The 21553-nt window shown below is 45.7% G+C and overlaps 1 protein-coding gene across 1 annotated transcript; it reads right to left on the reverse strand.

The window, feature by feature from the left end:
• Positions 1 to 607: 607 nt before the first annotated feature.
• On the reverse strand, positions 608 to 13266 carry Mphosph6 (M-phase phosphoprotein 6). Its single transcript, XM_006986349.3, has 5 exons — positions 13137 to 13266; positions 9041 to 9153; positions 3399 to 3489; positions 1655 to 1749; positions 608 to 1289 (listed from the first exon to the last, which is right to left on the reverse strand). The coding sequence occupies exons 1-5, from the start codon at positions 13185 to 13187 to the stop codon at positions 1157 to 1159; spliced, it is 483 nt and encodes a 160-aa protein (XP_006986411.1). The 5' UTR covers positions 13188 to 13266; the 3' UTR covers positions 608 to 1156.
• Between the last annotated feature and the right edge of the window lie 8287 nt (positions 13267 to 21553).

A 21553-nucleotide genomic window follows, 5' to 3' on the forward strand; every position in this document is an offset into this window, starting at 1 on the left:
AGCTCAGTAGCTGCCTCAGTTCACCCCTGGATCACATGGCTGATAAACAATGCTTCTAAATATAACTCAGCCCACTGCTGTAAGAAATTCATCTTTATTTCTACTTAATAAACTGCAAATGTCTGCTGTACAGAAAGTATCTTCAAAGTGAGCAGAATCCCAGCTGGTTTAGGGTCCGTTTCTAGGGGACCCACTATACCTCTTTGGTAACAGGCCTACCTGAGAATTCTTGACTGGATGGCAAAGTCAACACATAACTCACAGTGCTGAGGTCACAACAGTTGTAGACTACAGAGATCCAGAGAAAGGCAAGTCCTTTACTGGTAACAGTCAGAAATCTCAGCATGCATCTCCACACAGACAGACGTCTAATTCCATGTGCTGATGTACTTAGAATGGGGTCTAGTCAGTGCTCAATTCTATCAAGCTGTACCCTAAGAAACTGGTAACTGTTGACGACTGACACAAGGAAACCTTTTGTGTTTCAATCTCATATATCAGTATAGTCTTAATTAATGGCTAGTCCTGATAAGTTATTATTTGCATAAGGTTGCATCACTAAGTAAGACTAAAATTGTTTCAAAGTGTAAAAAAAAACAGAAAGGTATACAAAAACAGATGTTTATTACAGAATAATAGAAAAACAACCCAACTGACTGCTTTAAATAATCAAAAACCACACCTCTGCAGATGAGAAAGACCCGGCAGCACATAGACATTTCAAGTTGGAGAGACATGTCTGCTCCTGGTGAATCACTTCTGGGAAGTTCTCAAATATTTGATTCCAAAGTGAATGGATGAATTGGCTTGACATGATTAAAAAAGTAAGCTATAAATATAAGGGTAGTTGAAACAATGGCAATAATTAGGTTACAACAGTCATTCCAGGACAGTGACTAGAAAGCTGTTCATATGTGTCCTGTCTGTGTGTACATACACACAGATCAAAATCAGGTCAAACAGGAGCGGCATGTGCCCACACATTTGAAGACCCTGAGGAATGCCATTGAAAGGATGTATAACATCCACTACACATCTGTCTCAAGAACAGCACACTCCTTACAGGTAACACTGGAGCATTAACCACTACAGACGCCACGGGGAGGATCTCAAACCCCTGTGCTCACAGGCATCTGCTCTATCCGAGGCATCCATTTTAATCTTGGGGCTTTAAGAACATCTTCTTTGTTTTAATGGGTTTTATATTTCCATTTTCATCTTCTTCAAAATTGGCTCGGTCCCTCTTCTTGGCAAACTTTTTTCCAATTGTTCCCACCAAAGTCTCATATCTGTTAGGATGATAACAGCACAAATTTAATTTCAAATAAAAAAGTAGGAATCAAGGCATGCTGAAAACACCAAGCCAAATACAATAAGAAAACAAAATCTATGATAAAAAGAGATTGTGTGATTTAAAAATCCACACAGCTGGCTAAGGATGATTAAATTCTCGGCTGGTTTTGTTTCTGCATCCCCCAGACAAACTGAGTACACTTGCTGGAACGGAGCCAGCCCTCCTGGCCAGTGTGCCCAGCAAGGAGCCACCGGGCCGTTAGGAGCAGGCAGTGTGCCGCCCCAGCCCGCCGCAGGTGTAAAGCTCCACAGACCACGCTGTCAGAGCACCGGGTCTCCAACAGCTCCTAGAGCACATTACCTCCTCGCCATCTCTTCATCCGACACATCCACCTCCACTGTCTCCTCTTCTTCTGCCGCGGCTTTGTTCTTAGAATTCATCTGAAGCATTAATTTCTGAAAAATAAATACACCAGGGCTGGCCATCCGGGAGGGCTGCTGTCAGGGTTGTCTTCTGACAGAAACTTAGTCACAGAACCCCTTGTGAGACTGTGCAGAACTTCACGTCACAGCTGCCAACTGCACCCGCTGGGAGCCTAAGAACAGCTGGGTCAGCGTCAGGTGAGGGTCATTTAGATCACACCCCTTCTTGTCACTCCCATTAAAGGGGCACAAGGCTAACAGTGAGGGGGAAGAACTGGCGAAAAAGCAGAGGCCCCCTACTTCAGGGAGGAATCTCATGATGTCCCTGAGCACCACTCCTCATCTCCCCCTCACACTCCCCTACTCCTAACTGATTTTCAGACAAACCTTGCAACAGTGGTTTCCTTATAACAAAGGGAGGCTGAGGAACACTTACAGGACAGATAAAAACCTCTGCTGAGAGATGAGGTGCTGACTCACTTCCTGGTGAGCCCAGTGACTGGCCATTTTCTGAGGTGTTACACCTCAACTTTCCCACTGAGGAGGCATTTTGGGGGACTTGCCCATGTAAACCCCACTCTTTGAACAACAGATCCTTAAGCCCCAAATGTTTCTTTCCTTTTGCCTCACAATTCAAGCGTGAAGGAGGCTGGGGCAGAGAAGATGGGTACTACAACCAAACAGGGTTAGTGTGAACTCTAACACTTTGATTATAATGTACATTCCACATATATTTCCTCCACAAAAATACCACCCAACTCTCCAATGTTTATATCAACTTCAGTGTGGGCTTAGGTGACTGTGTTTTTTCAGAGGCACTCAGAAAAGTGATTCTCATCTGGGGTTGTTTTACCCACCAGGGGGCAGAGGACAATGGCCAGCGACACTTTCGGTCACCACAGCTGAGTTGAAGGAAGCATGTGTGCTACTAGCACTTAGAGGGTGGGGGCCAGGGGTTTGGGGGTAGCCTCGACACCCTTTCATGTCAGGACAGCCAGCACATAACCTAGCCCCAGGGTCCCTGCCCAGATTGAAGAACCACGGCTAAAGGGGCAGAAGGTTTACACCACCCATCTGTGTGGACCAGTCCAGAGGAGGGCTCCCAACACAGCATCCAAGTTCTTGTAAATGCGACAAAGGAAAGGCCTGCTTTGCCGTGACGCCGAGGCAGGAGATTTAACCAATAGCCAAGTCACAAAGTGAACATGCATTTCTCAAACAGACTTTTTACAAGGGATTCACTAAAACAACAACAAAAAAACCCAACCAATCTATTTAACAGCTTGGATTAAAACCTGTCCATTACTAAGTCAAATGATACCATTTTTAAGCAGCATTTTTCCATTAAGAAAGAGACATTTACAGATGCCGGAAAATAACTTCTCCTAACAGCCTCGTATGAACAGTCTTGACATTCCTGTAAAAGGCTGAGCTGAAGCTAACGCAGTGGCAGCATCAGGGACCGCACACCGCTATATTAAATTACCCACTCAATTCTTCCATAAAACCAGACTGCCACGCTGCAATTTCTTTAAATAGCTGTGGCAATATTTCAAGACTTGTTATTTTTCATATAATGAGGAGAAATGGTACCTGGTGGGGAGAGACCGAAGCTCAATTATTGGCAGGAAAAAAATTCAATTGTAAAAAATTTTTAAATTTGAAGCAATTATATTTAATACCTCAACTTCAGGATTAAATCCTCTGAACGACATCCTTCCATAGAGAAGATCTTCACATAGTGAGAAGCTCTGCTCTTCAATGATGAAACTCCTGAGTAGGATAAGAAACCCGTATTAACAGTGCATTTGCTTACAACCAAACACAGAAGCGAGGTCAAGCCTGCATGGAAATCCATCTTCCGGGTCTCAGAAGGCGCAAGCAAGAGCACAGTGAGATGTCTAACCAGAGTTAGAAGTAAAAGGTGATCCAGCCAGCCAGCAAAGGCACTGGGAGATGAGAGCCCTGGGCTCGGGCAGGGCTTCCTCCAACCTCTCTGTGATGACATCACACAAAGACCTCAAGAATTCTTGATAAATTTGAACTTTCCAAATCAGAAGCAAAATACCTGATTCTTGTACAACCCCAAGTGCTCACTAAACATTCAGGAGAGGAGGACAATGAAAACACAGGGCAGGCAGGAAACATTTGGCCTGGGCAGCTCTCAGAAGGCGTGAGTGGGTGGAGCTCGTGGCTATTAACACCAAAGACTGAAGACTGGCCTTGAGGCCTCCTTATGCTTCAGCAGAGAGGGAGCTTGAAAGCTGGACCAGCAGGACTGGAAATGATGCTTCAGAACAAACTCCAGCCGCTGAGGGCATGGCAAGTAAAAGCACAGACATTATGGGCACAACTGCTCCAGGAACAGACCTAAGTGTCTCTAAGTGATTCTTTAGTCACAGGTTCAAGGCCCAAATCCAAGGTGAGCACATTCTCCAGCAAGCCAGCACAGGCCTAGCCTTGGACTCCTTCATGGGGTCCTGCTCTGCTTATCATCAAAAGCAACCCCCCCCCCCATGCTCATAAACACACACAGGTGTGTCCAGGGGCTGGGGAGCAGCTAGGAAGAACCTCTGCCCTTGTGGACGTCCTGGTACAGACATGGTGCCAGAAAAGAAAACATTACACCACAGAGGTGGGGTGGGGGTGGGGGAGCAAAAACACACGTCCTCCCATTCCAGGCCACAGAGGGAAGAACCACACTCAATTAGCACTATGACAGCCAACAAGACAAAACTGAACACAAGTGTTTCCACAGTGAACTACTGAAAGGCTGTGACAACTGTGAAGAAATGCCAAGGGAAGCAAGTTCGCCATTGGGAGCAGGAGAACAGAGGCCGGCCTTGCTGAACTGGAGAGGCAAACCCCAGTTCAGGACCATAGAGAACAGAGCTCGGCCAGCCTTGCTGAACTGGAGAGGCAAACCCCAGTTCAGGACCATAGAGGTGGCTGGAATATGTGGGTCAGGACGACTGAGAGACACACTGGAAGCTGGCCTGCTGTGAGGTCTCTGTGACTCTCTGGCTGAATAGTAAGTGCACAGCCACAGGTGAGTCCACAGCTAATGAAAAAGTGCTCCTGGGAGGACAATGCTCCTGGAAGGATAGTGCTCCTGGGAGGACAGTGCTCTGGGGAACAGCGTTCTGTGGCCCCTGTAGTGATTACCTTAAGCTGCTGTAAACTTAGGTTCTCACAGCATAAATCGTGTGACTGACACCAGATCACACTGAGGACAAGTGCAAACCAAGGCTGGAGCAGGACTGTCACCCCCCAGAGAATCCTCTCTTGCTGTTCCAGCTGGTGATGTAGCCAGGATTACTTGCCGGGGAACACAGCACTCCAACCTTTGCCTCTGTGGTCAAAGCCTTCTTACTTCTGGGTCTCTTACAAGGTGTTACGGTAGGTCCTCCAAGGGTCCATGTGGTGGAGGCTTGGTCTCCAGTGAGGCCATGTGAGGGTGATGGAGCCTTTAAGACATGGGGCCTATGGGAAGTCACCAGGGACACTGCATTCAGGGAACAACAAAAGCCTGAGCCTCACCCGTGTCCCTAGCTCCCTGACTCAGGTTGCCACCCGAGTCACAAACTCCTTCCACACCAGGCTCTTGACAGAGCTGAGCTGATTCCAATGTCATGTCCCTGATGCTCCAGAACTGTGAGCTAAATAACACTCTCTCCTCCTTAGGCCACCCAGCCTCAGGCACTTCACTACAGCAATGAAAACCAGACTAGCATGCCAGAAAACACAATTTTTATTTAGAATTTACCCAAATAAACCAGAATAATCTCGTACCTAAAGATCCTTAACTAAATCACAGCAGCAAATCATTTTTGCCACAGGTTACACATTCCAGAGATGAAGCCCTGGGTGCTTTGGGATGTTCTGTATGTTAAATGTGTTACTCTGATTGGTTAATAAATAAAACACTGATTGGCCAGTAGCCAGGCAGGAAGTACAAGCAGGACAAGGAGAGAAGAGAACTCTGGGAACAGGAAGGCTGAGGCAGAGAGATGCGGCCAGTGGCTGCCATGAGTAGCAACATGTAAGGTACTGGTAAGCCATGAGCCACGTGGCAACTTATAGACTAATAGAAATGGGTTGATTTAAGATATAAGAACAGCTAGCAAGAAGCCTGCCACGGCCATACAGTTCGTAAATAATGTAAGTTTCTATATGTTTACTTGGTTGGGTCCGAGTGGCTGTGGGACTGGCAGGTGAAAGAGATTTGTCCTGACCAAGGGCCAGGCAGGACCAGGAACCATAGCTACACCTGGGTATTTATTATTTGGGGGCAGGGGCATTTTCTAGCCTACCATATCTGGGATATAAAGTGTGTCCTGCCATATACATTGAACAAGCACTACAACATGCACAGAACAGAGGGATGCTTGAGTTCTGTCCAGCCAGAGAAGAGATCAGTCCCTATGATACCTAGCAAGAAAGCCCAAACGAGGAGATGGCGAATTTAGCCAGAGCAAAGACGAGAAAACTCACTGTAACAAACAGTAAGCTTACAGGCATACCAGTCAATTGTCTAATGGAACAAAAGTCAACACTTTATTAATGAAAACTAAACTCAGAATCAGCAATGTTCACCCTCACACACAACTTACTAGACACACAAGGAAGCAGGAAAACAGTCCTCACTGATGGAAAATCAACAGAGATGATGGAATTAGTTAAAAAGTAGTTTAATAATTATAAGTGTATTATAAACATGCCTGAGAATTTCAATGAAAATATGAATACCAAAGAAACAATCAAGAAACCTGAATTTTAAGTGGAAACTGCAAGAAAGTACCAGATATGAATTCTACAATCAAGAAAAAAAACTATGTGAAGAAGGCAGCTGCTATGGGCATGACGAGAACACCACGGCCCTAGTGCCTGGAGGCTGGAGCAGGAGGGCGGAATGTGAGACCAGCATAGGCTGCAGCGTAAGACCCTGCTTTAAAGACAGAGTACAGTTCTCATCTATTAAAGAAAACAGATCTGAATTCCTTACTGAGAATCATCTGGATAAGAATTCTTCAGATCCCAGATCACGTCACTGGTGAAATATGATCAGCATTCCAGAAGAAACAATGAATTATTATCAATTTTATACAAACTGGGAAAAGAAAGGTATGAATACTTAGCAACTGACCTATGGCCCAAATCAAAGACATTATAAACAATGTACAGATTATATTTTTATGAATGTAGCCACAACTATTAATAAAAATTATGGAACTGAACTAGACAAATATGACTAAGTGGGCTGTATGTCTGAGCCAGGCACACTGGCACATGTCTATAATCCCAGCACTCAGGGAGCCCAGGCAGGAGGACTGGGAGTTCAAGACCAATGCAGCAAGACTTCTTTCTCTCCTAACATAAAATAAATAAATAAAAAACAATGGTTTTCATATTCAGAAATTAATGTAATGCCTGACATTTTAACAAAACAATAATTATGTAATTTTCTTACTAAAAAGCAAAAATATAACTTGCCCTTAGCTAACAAGGAGAAAATAAACTAACCCTGCTGATGAGGGGCATTGACAAAACGCACTGCAGGCCATACCTGGAATGGACAAGCCAGCGCTTGCCTGAGACATCTGCTCTCATTACTTCTACTCAGCATGGGTGATGCTAACCCATCAAATAATGCAAGGAAGGGAAATGGAACTAGAGATCTGGGCTCCCCTGGGCTGCCTGTGCCCTCCAGCAGAGAATCAGCTCCTAACCACACTCTCACCTCAGCCTCTCTCCACGCCATGGCAATAAAATGGTGAAAAGTTATTTATGTCTTATTTTCCCAGGAAAGGAAATCCAAGTTATTTCCTGAGAACAGTATGTTGTATTAGAAAAAAAATAAATATCCCAAATGAGGCGGAACTGTCCTACCTTTGATAAACACCTGGAAGACTTTGTGCAAACTCAACCAACACACAAAAATGACTGCTCCTCCTCTGTGCTAGTGCCCCTGCACACTCTGCTCACACTGTCCCCAGGCTCCTCCTCTGTGCTAGTGCCCCTGCACACTCCTGCTCACACTGTCCCCAGGCTCCTCCTGTGCTTGTGCCCCTGCACACTCCTGCTCACACTGTCCCTAGGCTCACCTGTGCTAGTGCCCCTGCACACTCCTGCTCACACTGTCCCCTGCACACTCCTGCTCACACTGTCCCCTGCACACTCCTGCTCACACTGTCCCCAGGCTCCTCCTCTGTACTAGTGCCCTCTGCACACTCCTGCTCACACTGTCCCCAGGCTCCTCCTCTGTACTAGTGCCCTCTGCACACTCCTGCTCACACTGTCCCTAGGCTCACCTGTGCTTGTGCCCCTGCACACTCCTGTTCACACTGTCCCCAGGTCCCTCACCTGTGCTAGTGCCCCTGCACACTCCTGCTCACACTGTCCCCAGGCCCCTCATCTCCAGGTCCCTTTATGCTACTCCCCCCCACCTCCCCTGCTTAACCACTCCCATGTATGTTATCTCTGGAGAGAAAAACCTTCTTCGTCATGATCAATACTGTGGGCCTGTAAGAAGCACACAGAGTAGAAAAGTCACTCCTCTTCACTCTGGGGAATCTGGACTTTCTCTTCCCAGGAGAATAGTCACAGTCCCAAAGGACTAGAGAAAGTCAGAAAAGTAAAAAAGAAGAACACAGCTACCAAACAGCATATTAACAGGGAAAAAGGAAAGACGTATATGTACCTGTAACTGTAGGTAAGACGTTCAGCAAAACGTCTTATATTCGACAAAAATATAAAATAAACCATGCTGAGGTAAGAAAATGAACAAGCAACAATGCCACACAACTTCCAGGATTTAGACAAAGAGATGAGGTGATCTACCACTCTCCGACTCAAGACTTTTACAAGCATTAGTCAGGCTTGGAAGTGAGAGAAAAACCGCCTCAGGTATTACCCAGCTGCCTTCCCAGCGGGCAGATGGCTCTGGGCAAACAACCCTCTTAAGCTCCAGTTCCTCAACAGCAAAGCGAACACCTGATGCTGGGTACTCTTGGGTTTCCGTGAGTAATGTTAACTAAGGCAATAGGGCAGGCTTAGCTTAGGACAGACTACCAATGTAGCAATGTTTGTGACATGAACAGCATTCAGTGTAGTACTGGTACAAACAAACATCCCGGACCTGCCAAAGGACTGTTACAGAAACAGAGCTGGGGAGGCCTAACGTATAACCCATCTTGGGGCCTTTGGGTCCACGTGGAACAGATAGGTTAACCGTTTTTTAGAAGAATAGAAAGCGCTGCACTAGAAGGATGAGTCAGCTCCACAGGGCTTCCCGACCCGTGGTTACACACCCCAGCAAACCTACTCTTTCTCCTTGAACTCTGGCAGATCCAGGTACCAGTGCTCATCGCTGATCATCTTCTTTTCTTCCTCCTCCAGCTGTTTCTTGGTTTCTGAGTCCAAGCCCCTTTGCATGAACTATCAAAACAAAACCAAGTCAGCATCAGCACCCTGCTCATCTGCACTGTGGGTACACAGGCCACCCGGCAGACAAGTTCAACAACAGTCCTCTGAATACCAATGAACCTGGATTTGTTTCTGCTTTCCAGACTCCCTTGTACAAAGTATAGGTGCCCATGTTGCCCCTTACATTCTTGGTGTAATCCTAACTGCACTGTATCTCCCATTTCTCCTCAGCAGAAACTTTAAGGCACACAGATAGTCACACATATCTACACTGGATAGAGGGGATGGAACACACTATGGCTGTGAAGAAAGTACATTGAGGTGCTATGGGATTTCTTTCTGTATTCTATGAATATGTGTTGCTCTGACTGGTTGATAAATAAAGCTGAATTGGCCTATGGCAAGGCAGCTTAGAGGTAGGTGGGAAATCCAAGCAGATAGAGAGAGAGAAGAAAGGAGAGGAGAGACAGATGCCTAGCCACCACCCAAGGAGAAGCAAGATGCCAATAGACCAGTAACGCCACAGCCACATGGCAAAACATAGATTAATAGAAATGGGTTAATTTAAAATAAAAGAATAAGCTAGCAAGAAGCCTGCCATAGGCCATACAGTTTGTGAATAATATTAAACCTCTGAATGATTATTTTATTAAGTGGCTGAGGGACCACGGGGCAGGGCAGGATCTGAGAAAACTTATGGCTACATTGAGGTTTAGAAAGAAGTTCAATTTTGATTCTACAGCATCTCAGGACACACTCTAAAACTAGCAATTTCACTCACCTCACTCAAAACTGAGGGTCCAGAACTCAGTAGTGCTATGGGTCCTGACTGGCCTACAAGCCTAGACTATTTACTATCTTGCCCTTTACAAAGCACACCAAGCCTTGTCCTAAAGTCCAGAAAAGAACCATATCTATCCAAACCACCACCCCGGCAAACCTTCTACCCACATCCTTTTCTCCCACCAGAAATATCTCCATCCTAAATAGATGCCCCAGCCAGAGGAATTCAATACTGACGGGCCTGGCAAGATGGCTTAGTGGCTAAAGGCACTTGTTGCCAAAGCTGACAAGTTGAGTTGATTCTCAGGACCCACTTGGTAGAAAGAGAAACAATACTGGTAAGCTGTCCACATGTGCCATGGCACACACAAAAGAAATACATGTAATAAAAAAGGACAGAAAAGATGGTGCAGTGGTTCAGAGCACTGGCTGCTCTTCCCGGGGAGACAGGTTCGACTCCTAACACCTACACTGCTCACAACCCTCTGTAACTCCAGTTCAAGGGGACCTGACATCCTATTCTGGCTTCCTTCAGCACTAGGCACTCATGTGGTGCAGACATACACATAGGCAAAGCACCCATACACATAAAATAATTACAAAATTTTAATTAAAAAAATACTGAAAACAAGCGAGTCGGGATTAAATGTTCAATGCTCTCATACTTGCCCGATTAGCTCTACCTGAACAGCCACATTGCCTGTGATTGCCCTAAGCATCTCTGCTCCATGCCTTCTCCCAGTACACACCACTCTAGCTGTGCATAGTATCTCCCGTCCCACCAGCAAGGTCTCTGTCAACATAGCTGCTAAGGCAAATAGAACATGGGTAATGCCCTCCCACACACCTGTCACGTCCAGTTGGATCTTGTTCCCTTGGGTGAGGGAAAATAACTGCTTTAATTATTTTCAAGCCGAGGCAGATCTCTAGTGTCCACCCTGACTGCTTAGCACATGCTCATTTGGCTTAGTCCAAGAGCTGAGACTATTCTGTGCTCCCCAGGTCCACTCCCTTTCTCTGCAATCAGTATGATTACACACAGCTAAAACTAGTGAAGACTCAACTTTTGCTCAGGTACAAAAAGAAGCACTTCCCAAACTAAAGTAGGGGCAGCGTGCCCACCCTCCTTCCTCGTTCCGCTTCCTCCTAGCTGCCCTCCAACTCAACTGCATTCAAAGCCTGCAGGGAATGCGTACTTCCTGACCCTCAATACAGTAAAACTCACTCATACCTTATTTCCTTTTCTTGGAGACGCCACCCTTCTCTTAAGTTTGAGTTTGCGCCTCACCATAAGCACCGACAGCCCACACCTTAAAAAGGTTAGCTTAATGAACTACCTTTAAGATGGTGGGGACCTGATATCACCCGTCAGAAACAGTACTTTGACTTCTGATCTTTTCCTGTGCTAGTCGTATGTAACAGGAGACTCTACTGTGGTGGGGGCAATGGACCACCACTCCCAGAAAGTCACATCATCCCAGGGGTAAACGAGAGACTACAGTGGACTGTGTGCCTACACTATACTGTTTCATAGGTAGGGCAGCTGTGTTAAACACATTTTTATAATTCTCTTGAGTGAGATGCTTAAGTCAAGTGCCACCTGGGTGTTCGATGACAGGTGGTAGGGACTCCTCATTACAAGCGAAGGCCCTGGACCCCCATGACCAGTCTTTTTAGCTGTTACTTCTGTTTCAGATACCTCAGGGGTCATCAGAGATAATGACTATGGCTACTTCACATGTTACTGTGTGAGTCAAGTGGTCTATTATATATGAAACAAGAACAATGTCTGAATAGAGGAAGGACTGTAAATATGTTCTATTAGTATTAACTTTCAAGTTTTAGCTTCCCCCATCTTAATTTGTGTTCATTTCGTCTGCTTTTAACTTCACTCTCCTTTTCAGATTGTAGTTAGGTTGATTTAGGGGTTTTTTTTTTTGGTTGTTGTTGTCTTTTTAAAACTTTCATCCAAGCTGGCCACAAACTTGCTAAGCAGCTGACTGGGATACAAATGTGTCCCAAGTTACTCCTGCTGGTTCAAACTGGTTGTTTTGAATTGAAAAATCATGGGGTTGGATAGCTGCTTAGTGGCTAAGAGCACTTCTGGCTCTTGCGGAGGTCCGGGTACCCACACCTGGCAGTTTACAACTCTGGTTTCAGGGGCTCCAACACTTTCTTCTGGCCTTCATGGGCACCTGAACACACATGGTGTATATTACAGGCATACATAAAGAAAAATAAGCATAAACCTTTTTAAAAAACTGATTGTTTAAAAGTTGATGGACATTCAAAAAAAAAAAAAAATGGCCGGGCGGTGGTGGCGCACGCCTTTAATCCCAGCACTCGGGAGGCAGAGCCAGGCGGATCTCTGTGAGTTCGAGGCCAGCCTGGGCTACCAAGTGAGCTCCAGGAAAGGCTCAAAGCTACACAGAGAAACCCTGTCTCGAAAATCCAAAAAAAAAGTTGATGGACAACTCATTTTACCTCAAAGTTTTCTCCATTCCCACCACAATGACAATCTTCATCCAGAACACAGGACCTTTTAGCTGGTCTTTCCTGACTGTAAGTGTATGTGTTGTAGGGCTGGGCCTCTCTCTCACTAACTATCCACAGTACAGTTAAAGTAGCCTTGAAAAGTAACAACTCATGAGACTGTTGCCAGGCTAACAGCTTCCTACTGCTCATGAGATAACGGGGAGCAAAACTTGAATCTGGCTCACAAAATTCCTTGGATGTCGTGACCACTAACTCATTTTTCCTGACTGGTTTTATGCTCCTTGTCTTTCAGACGTCCGCGCTACCTTTTGTTCTTGGAAATGTCCGTGGTTTTCTTTTCTCCCTCTGGGACTAGTTTAGGACACTACCTGACTTCCTCTCACGTTGTTTCTTAAGGACCCCTTCTCGAGAGAAGCCTAACTTCCCAGGCGGAGCTGACACTCCAGCAGTCACCGCCGGCAACACTGCAGGTTCTTCGGTTTGTGCAAGCTCGGTGCCCACAACGGGTTTCGGGCCTCAGGCGAGTCTGCCTAATCATAATTTCACGCCCGAAGCCCAGTGGCACGCGGGCTGAGCGAATGAATGGGTACGCGGGCCGCGGCCGTCCAGGGCCCATCTGGGGTCCAGTCTGCCCGTCGCCTCGGCCCGAGTCACTGCGGGACATCTCGGAGCTCAGCCGCCCCGTCCGACTCCCCAGCAACCCCCGACCCCCGCACCTTCATGCGCAGCAGATTCTTGGATAACTTAGTCTTGCGCTCAGACGCCATGTTGGGTAGAGTTCCAGAGGCTAGCCGCGCCACTGCGCCTGCGCTCAGCGTGACGTCGCACTAGGCGTGCCCCGCCCCTCGCCACGTCGCCTTCACTTGCCGCAGCTTTAGTCCCGCCCCACAACCTGGCCCCGCCCCCGATTAGCCCCACCCCATGGCGTTGCCCCGCCCCAGCACCTGGTTTTGCCCCGCCCAGTGCCTAGAGCTCCTGGGTTCCTCCAGTTTCTCAACCTTCTGCTTCTCTGGGAGCGCGTCTCTCCCTAAGAAGCTTGGTAAAAACTCCCGCTGCTCCGGGGGGCGACTGCGATGTAGGGTTCGAGGGTTTACCTCAGGAAGGCAGATTAAGGGGAGGTCGCTGGAGCTGTGGGCGGGGCCTCCGGGTCGCCTCCGCTACTCCGGAGACCCCCTAACTGCCTTGTCTGTAGGATCCTTGCTGATAAGCCGCTGAGGTTGCTGCCAGAGTTTAAAAGTTTTAGAAACACGACTGGTTGGCTCCCTATGTGGCTCGTTTTCTAGAACTCCCAGTAGCCCTGAGCCGCTGGTGTCACCGTTTTAGCCTAGTCACCGAGTGAAAGGTGGCCACAAACCCAGTGTTGAGAGTGGTGCCGCGCGGTTGCACCGCCACACGGAAAACCATGGAGGACTGGTAAATAGGCACACACCTGTTGGCTGTGCGTCTCTGGGGCTGAAGGATTCCCCCTCTTAAACAGGAAGAGTAACAGGAACTAGCAAGGGCTGTATGCAAGGAAAGGCGACAAAGGACTTGTGAAGGGGCCTGGGATGCTTTAGTGGGTGAAGACATTGGCTGCCAAGCCCTTGGGCCCGAGTTTGACCCCTGGGATCCACATGATGGAAGGACAGAAGTTGTCCTCTGACTCCACACATGCCCACAACTCACAACAAACAAATGTAAATTGTTAAGAATTAAAAAACCTTGAGACCTATATTAAGGTAAATAATTGTAAATGCAGCGGCTTTAGTACTTTTCTGTTTAGTGCTCACTGTACCTCCTGAAGGCATTTTTTTTTTCAGGCCATTCTCAGGTTCCACACTTTGGAAGACACCTAATAACATCTCAGCTGTTTGCATGCAGTGGATGTCATATTTTTTTTTTTCTTTTTTAGCTAGCTGTTGTCCCTTGTAAGAACACTGAGGAACACATCATTGTCATGTATTAAGCAACCTGCTGGAGAAATGGTAAAGCTGAGATTCATAAAGCATTCCGGATATTAAAAGCCCTGAAGGTTTTCTCAGTGGAGTAAATAAAGACATAATGTGTTAAGTGGTTACAGAAACACATTTACTCATAACTGTGAGTGAGACATTGGAGAGTACCAAGTGGCTAAAAACACATTACCACCCTTTCCTGGAGCTGGCATTCTGTACGTTAAAAAGTAATAAGTACCGCGGAAGAAAGAAAACTACTGTGGGGAGTGGGGTGACTTCTAGGATCACTTTAAATTTAGTCCAGGATGCTCCTCTTCAGATCAGAGAAAATACTGTTGTGTGAAGACTTGGAGGTAAAGTGGACAAAGAAGAGAGCATAGCAGTTCCCCAAAGGAGAACCAAGATCTGGTCCCCGAGTTTACTACCTGTTACTGGTCTAACCACGTGACCGTTTGCCTCCTTCTGTTCATAGATTGAAGTCCGAACCCACGTTATATCAGAATGTGACTGTGTTTGGAGAGAAAGAGGCAATTAAGTCAAACCAAGTCCTTTAGGGTGAACCCAAATCCAATATGCCCGGCATGTTGTTTTTGTTTTTCTTTTGTTTTTTTTTTCTGTGCTGGAGATGAAAACCAGAGCCACACACCAGGCAAGTGCCCTGACACTCAGCTACATCTCCAGCCTTGTGTTGTAAGATGAAAACTTCTGAGCACACCAGAGATGTGTGTATGCTAAAAGAATGACCATCTCCATGCCAAGGAAAGAGGCCTCAGGAGAAGCCAAAGCTACTGCCACCTTGGCCATAACAGTAAGAAATAAATGTAGCCAGTTTGAGGTATTTTGTTACGGTGGTCATGGAAAAGCAATGGCATCGCATATCTGTAGATTACAGTTGTGACCAGAGCCTGCTGGGCAGAGACAGCATAACAAGGGTACCCGAGTCCCTCTGGCCTGGAAAAGGCAAAGTGGGTCCCTGTAGCAGGAATCTTAAAAGTTCTTATTAATAAAATCAAACCTGAGGCAAGTTATTGGGGTCCATGCTGGTAGATCAGAGAGACAGAACAAGCCACAGCTATCTCGCCTCACCAGATCCTCATCTGGTCTTGTCTCCTCAGACTGGAGGCCTCTGAGTCCTCATCCGGAATGGGTCTCAGCTGAATTACTGCTCAAAAGCCTGAATGCTTAACCAGCCAAAAGTTTAACCAGCCAAAAGCTTCTAGTTTCTGGTCCTCACGCCTTATATATCTTTCTGCTTTCTACCACTATTCCCTGGGATTAAAGGCTGGCTTTCTGGGATTAAAGGCGTGTGTCACCATGCTTGGCTATTTCCAATGTGGCCTTGAACTCACAGAGATCCAGAGGGATTTCTATCTCTGGAATGCTAGGATTAAAGGTGTGAGTGCCACCATTTTCTAGCCTTTGTATCTAGTGGCTGTCTGTTCTCTGACCCCAGATAAATTTATTAGAGTACACAATATTTTGGGGAACACAATACCACCATAGGTCCCAAATGGCGTGGCATTTACACAGATAAGACAAGAGTGACGCTAGCCTAAGGAAAGGCCTCCCAGTCATTCCCATGGCCGTGCTACCATTGCTGCCCGTCACACACACACACACACACACACACACACACACACACACACACACCCCACTCCTCATCTTGCAAATCTGAAAACTCTGTACCCAGTAAAGAAGAAGATCTTGCACCGCTGTTGTATGTTCTAACTCTGAATTTGACTCCCGTGTGGGATCTTGAAAGAAGTGTTATGAAAACAGAGGTCAAGGAGTGACTCATTTATCTCCAGGAAACTAGAGGGTGTCTGAATTAACTCTTGAAGGATGAGTTGCTTTGGGTTAGAAGAGTAAAACATCTACCTTGGTGGATATGATAGCCTGTGAACAACCAGCAAGGGCAGGGGAAAGCTCTATAACTTTCCTTTGGACCCCTGTTATTTCTAGTCTGCTTGAACACTGTAACATGAATCTTAAATGGTCTTCTTAATAATAAAAACAAACAAAGAAACAAAAACAACTTAGTAGCAGCTGTTGGGGTGATAGCTGAGAGATCAGAGAGACAGAACAAGCCACAGCTAACCTCACCTCACTAGCTTCTCAGCCGATCCTGTTTCCTCAAATTGGAAGCCTCTGAGTTCTCAGCTTAATGGATCTCAGCTGATCTGCGGCTAAAAGCCTAAAGGGTTAAAAGGCCTCTAGTCCCTGGACCTCACGCCTTATATACCTTTCTGCTTCCTGTCATTATTTCCTGGAATTAAAAGCATGTGTCTTTCCCAAGCAAGACATGAGATCTCAGGTGATGGGATTAAAGGTGTGTGTCATCATGCCTGGCTGTTTCCAGTGTGGCCTTGAACTCACAGAGATCCGTCCTCTAGAAGGCTAGGATTAAAGGTGTGTGCTACCACTGCCTAACCTCTATGTTTAATATAGAAACTGTTGTGTTCTCTGACCCTCAGATAAGTTTATTGGGGTGCACAATATATCAACCACAGAACACTGGATTTTGATTTGTTTTTCTTGAAACACTGATATTATTATGTCCGTTCTTCAGCACTTGTTTGAGGGATAAAGGCCAAAGTTTTCAACCAGTCAACTCAACAATATTCTGTATTTTTGACAAGTTAAAATGAATACCCAAAGGTCCTACCTCTCAAAATGTAATATGTAAGGAGTGATTTAAGACCAATAGTGTAATTGTGGCTTTGAATTACTCCCCACAGGGGAGATGACTCCTTAATCTTTTGATGGTACTAAATTATAGAGCACAAGATAGATGTTGTACCCAATAACCTGTTGTGATTATATACAACTAAGGAAACATTGTGATCAGAATTATCACAGAAGTATTCACAGTTCTGAGTTCCATCAAGAAAAGGGTCCCTCTCCCCACCACTCTTCCCCTTCGTTTCTGCAGCACGGATTGCAGAACTGCCTGTAGCACCAACACGCACCTTCCCAGTGCCGGAGCTGGAGTGGAAGATTCTGGAGCCGGCAGCGGAAGCTCTTCTGCAGGGACTCAAGGCAGCTGGCACATTAAGAACCACTTAATATTTTTGTTCATCTGTTTGCAAGTACCGGGCATTGAAGGGACTTGTAGAAGACAGATTTATTAGGGTACTCAGCGGTTCCTAGGACTGATAAGGAGGCTGAGAACAAAGGGAAAAGGGCAGAAGCCAGGACCACAAAGGGTCTAGGAAGCAGGAATGGATGTAAGCTGCCACTGTAAGGATGGATGGACATGGTGGATTCCTCTGTGCTTAGGACGCACTGCTCACAATTTCAAAGTCAAGGAGAGTCTCCTTTTGTCTTGCTTTAGGGTAGGACCTGATTTATAGTCCCAGCGAGACCACATAGTGGGGAGGATAATGCTGCAAAGAAAAATCTTGCTGTTCCTCCAAGAAGAGAGAGTTGTTCTATTAGTCCAAATGGCAGTGGCAAGGACAGACACCCGCTTAAGGGAGGAAAGGGGAGAGTGCTGTTGAGAGTCCCAGAAGACAAAGAATTTCATTGTTGATCGGGAAACGCATATATCCAACATCAAATCTGACTCTTCTCACAAAACGTGCTCCCTCTTCCTGTTTCCCTGATTCATTCATTAAACAAGTACTTACTGGCTGGCTGCCAGTTACATGCAACTTGTAAATCCAGGACAACCAGCCTCAAAACCTAAGTAGTGCAAGGCATCTCTTTCCTCTCATATTAGGTTACTTATTAAATTCTATCAATTACTTGTGCATAGATATCTAGACATGGCCTTACAGGTTATATGGATAAGTGATTTCTAAACCTGTTTTGACCATGGAAATTGAATGACCAGAATATTCAAAGGAAATTAAAGCATGTTAAAAAAAAATGTTTTCCTATATGATTCTTCTGATAACTATTCTTGTTGACACACCCAGGAAGAGAGAACCTCAGTTGAGGAATTACCATCAGATTGGCCTGTGGCAATGCCTATGGGGCATTGTCTGGATTGTTAATTGATGGATGTGGGCAGTGCCACCCCTGGGCTGGTGGTCCTGGATTGTATACGGAAGCTAGCTGAGCAGAAGCAGGAAACAAGCCAGTAAGCAACATTCTTCCATGGTCTCTGCTTTGGTTCTTGCCTCCTGTTCTTGCCTTGGTTTCTCCCAATGATAGACTGTAAATTTGTAAGCCAAATAAACCCTTTCATCCCCAAGGTGCTTTTGATCAGAATGTTTTTTTTCTTCCTCTCTCTCTCTCTCTCTCTCTCTCTCTCTCTCTCTCTCTCTCTCTCTCTCTCTCTCTCTCTCCCCTTTCTTCCTTTTTTAAATTACAAAACAGAAACCTAACTAGGACAATTCTTTTGTGTGTAAATTTAGTGTGTGTGTGTTCTAACGTATGGAGGATAGAGGTCAATATTAGGTGTCCATACTCTTCACCTTAATTTCAAAGATGGTTTTTCAATAAACCTGGAGTACACCATTTCAGACAGACTAAGCAATACAGGGATCTTCCTGTCTCTAGGAATGGGCTGCTGTGCATGGATAGTGTGTGTTTGTGCATTGTTTGTGTGTGTGCATGTGTGTAAGTGTCTATGTGCCTGTGTGTCTGTGTGCTTACTTGGAGGCTGGCGGATGACATCGGGTGTTCCATCACTTTCAATCTCAGTCCTTTGAAACAGGGTATGCAACCAAACCTGGAGATAAGTTAGTCACTAGAAAGCCCCAGAGAGCTTCCTGTCTCGGCCTCCTCACAGCACTGGTACCGTAAAACTCTTTATTTGGTACTGCTGATTTGAACTCAGCTCCTCATGCTTGGCGTTCACCACTGAGCCACCTTCCCAGTCCTCTCACCGGAGCTCAGGGCCTCGTTGTAGCACAGACACTTTACTGACTGATTTCTATCCCTTGCTTGGGTGATTCTGAGGAAAAGTTAGGATTTGGAAACTCCTAAGCTAGATGGAACTTCTAATTTTATATTTACATAAAATACACTTTATTATATATTTAGTGTATATGCATAATTATATTGTATTAGTTACTTTTCCTTTCTTTCTTTCTTTCTTTCTTTCTTTCTTTCTTTCTTTCTTTCTTTCTTTCTTTCTTTTTTTTTTTTTTTTTACCAAGACAGGGTTTCTCTGTGTAGCTTTGGAGCCTTTCCAGGAATTTGCTCTGTAGACCAGGCTGGCCTCGAACTCACAGAGATCCGCCTGCCTCTGCCTCCCGAGTGCTGGGACTAAACGTGTGCGCCTCCACCACCGCCCAGCTTAGTTACTTTTCTGTGGCTGTGATACAACACCCTGACTAGGACAACTTGTAGAAGGGAGAGTTTATTTGGGCTTACTCTCCCGGAGTCCATCATCATCGCGATGAGGAGGTGTGGAGAGCGGGACCATAGGATCTCAAACCCCACCCTAGCTGGTATGCTTCCTTCAGCAAGGCCATTCCTCTTAAAGCCCAAACTGCCGCCAACTGGGCACGAGGTGTTCAAACACACAAACCTATGTGTGTGTGTGTGGGGATATCCTCCCCCAAACCATTACACTGATTTACCAGACTGGGTTCATTTGGTCACAGAACTAGATTTGCTCACACTCCACTTAGCCTTTTTCCTGTGTTCTCTGCTGTTGTTTTCCTGTTCTTGAAGTCCTGCCTACACAATACTATTTTATGACGGGCTGCCATATCTTCATGTGGTTTTTTTTTTTTTTCTGCCATCTTTTTACTGCAACAGATGCTTTTTGGTATCTAATACATTTCTGGCTCTTTAGTAGGTACTAGGCAAATAGCCCCTCCCAGAAGGATGTGCCAGGTGAGGCTGTGGACTTAGATTTGTTCATAAAGAGCTGTGTTGGGAAACTTGATTTGACTGTGAGGTGCCCTGAGACACTTGTTTGGAGAAACGACATCTAAAGAAGACCTTAAAAGGAGTTACCACAACGTTGCCTGACAAGAGGTAGGGGCAGGGCCTCTTGGAGGCTGATAAAAAGGGTCTGAATGATGCTGTCCTGTGAGTGACATGCCTGGAGAGCAAGCTAGGACCAGAGCCTAAAGGCCATGTGTTAGGTTGGTAGGATTTTTACCTCAAAGTCACTGGGAAGTGTTGAACTATTAAAAGCGAGAGAATGGCTCCGCTTTGAAGTGACACAGAACCGTGTCGTGTTGAAGATCATGCTGGCTGAGAGCAGAGTAGGGACATGGAGGAAAGGAAAGCAAGATTGAAAGCAGGGATGTGTTGAGGTTCTCAGGCCATCTTCAAGATTCTTTTACGTTAGTCTTCTTCATTGCTTTTAGACTGGGTTCCCTGAGAGATAAACTTCAAACGCAGGTCAGGACTGGCAACCAAGGCTTTCTGTAGTTGACTTCTAGCCTCAGCTTTCGTCTTCTTAGCCCTGTCTTGTAGCTCTCCATTTGTCTCCCGTAGCCAAACTGGCCACCCACTAGTCCTCCAGATGCTCCAGATTTACATTCCGTGGAGATGGGTGCTCCGGCTGCCTTCTCCTGCTGGAAGAATGTCTGGAGTAGGGTTTTCCATTCATCCCCTTTCAGACCCTCCCTACCTCTCAGTGTCGTGCTGTATTTCATCTTTCTCTCGCATCAAAGGGAAATGATCAAGCTGCTTTACGGTGTCAGTGTCTAATTGCCTTTTTCCTTTTGTCTGCTAGATAGCAAGCGCAGGAAGGCAACTGCTAAGTTTCATCCTTGGCTGTGTCTTTCTGAGCTTGCAGCACTGTTCTTAATCTACTTAATAAATACTGAATGAGTAAGTACAAAGCTGCTCTTTAAAATGGGCGAGGCAGCATCTTTTGGAATTATATGCATCCTCTGCTAACTTCCAAGCTGAATAGCCAGCAAATTCTGTCCAACTGAGTTTACAGGTTTTTATTTCATTTTACAAAGAGAGAGAGAGAGAGAGAGAGAGAGAGAGAGAGAGAGAGAGAGAGAGAAAGAAAGAAAGATCAAGGGTGAAATGAAGCCAGCTTCCCCCTCTACTAATTCTATCCGAATGCTGGTTCAGTTAAAATGTATCTTTGGAGTTGCTGGGGGAGTTTCTAAAGAAGCCAGCTGTTTTAAGGATTATGAGGAGAAAAATTTTTTCTTTAAGAGAAACAATCATCAATTTATGCAAATGAAGCCACAGGCCTAAACCTGTGAGACATTTGTGGGAAATGGAGGAGGTTGCCTCAGAAAAAGAATAAGAATATGAACTGTTAGGGA

This window comes from Peromyscus maniculatus, chromosome 5 (genome assembly GCF_049852395.1).
Source record: "Peromyscus maniculatus bairdii isolate BWxNUB_F1_BW_parent chromosome 5, HU_Pman_BW_mat_3.1, whole genome shotgun sequence".
Taxonomy (NCBI): Eukaryota; Metazoa; Chordata; class Mammalia; order Rodentia; family Cricetidae; genus Peromyscus; species Peromyscus maniculatus.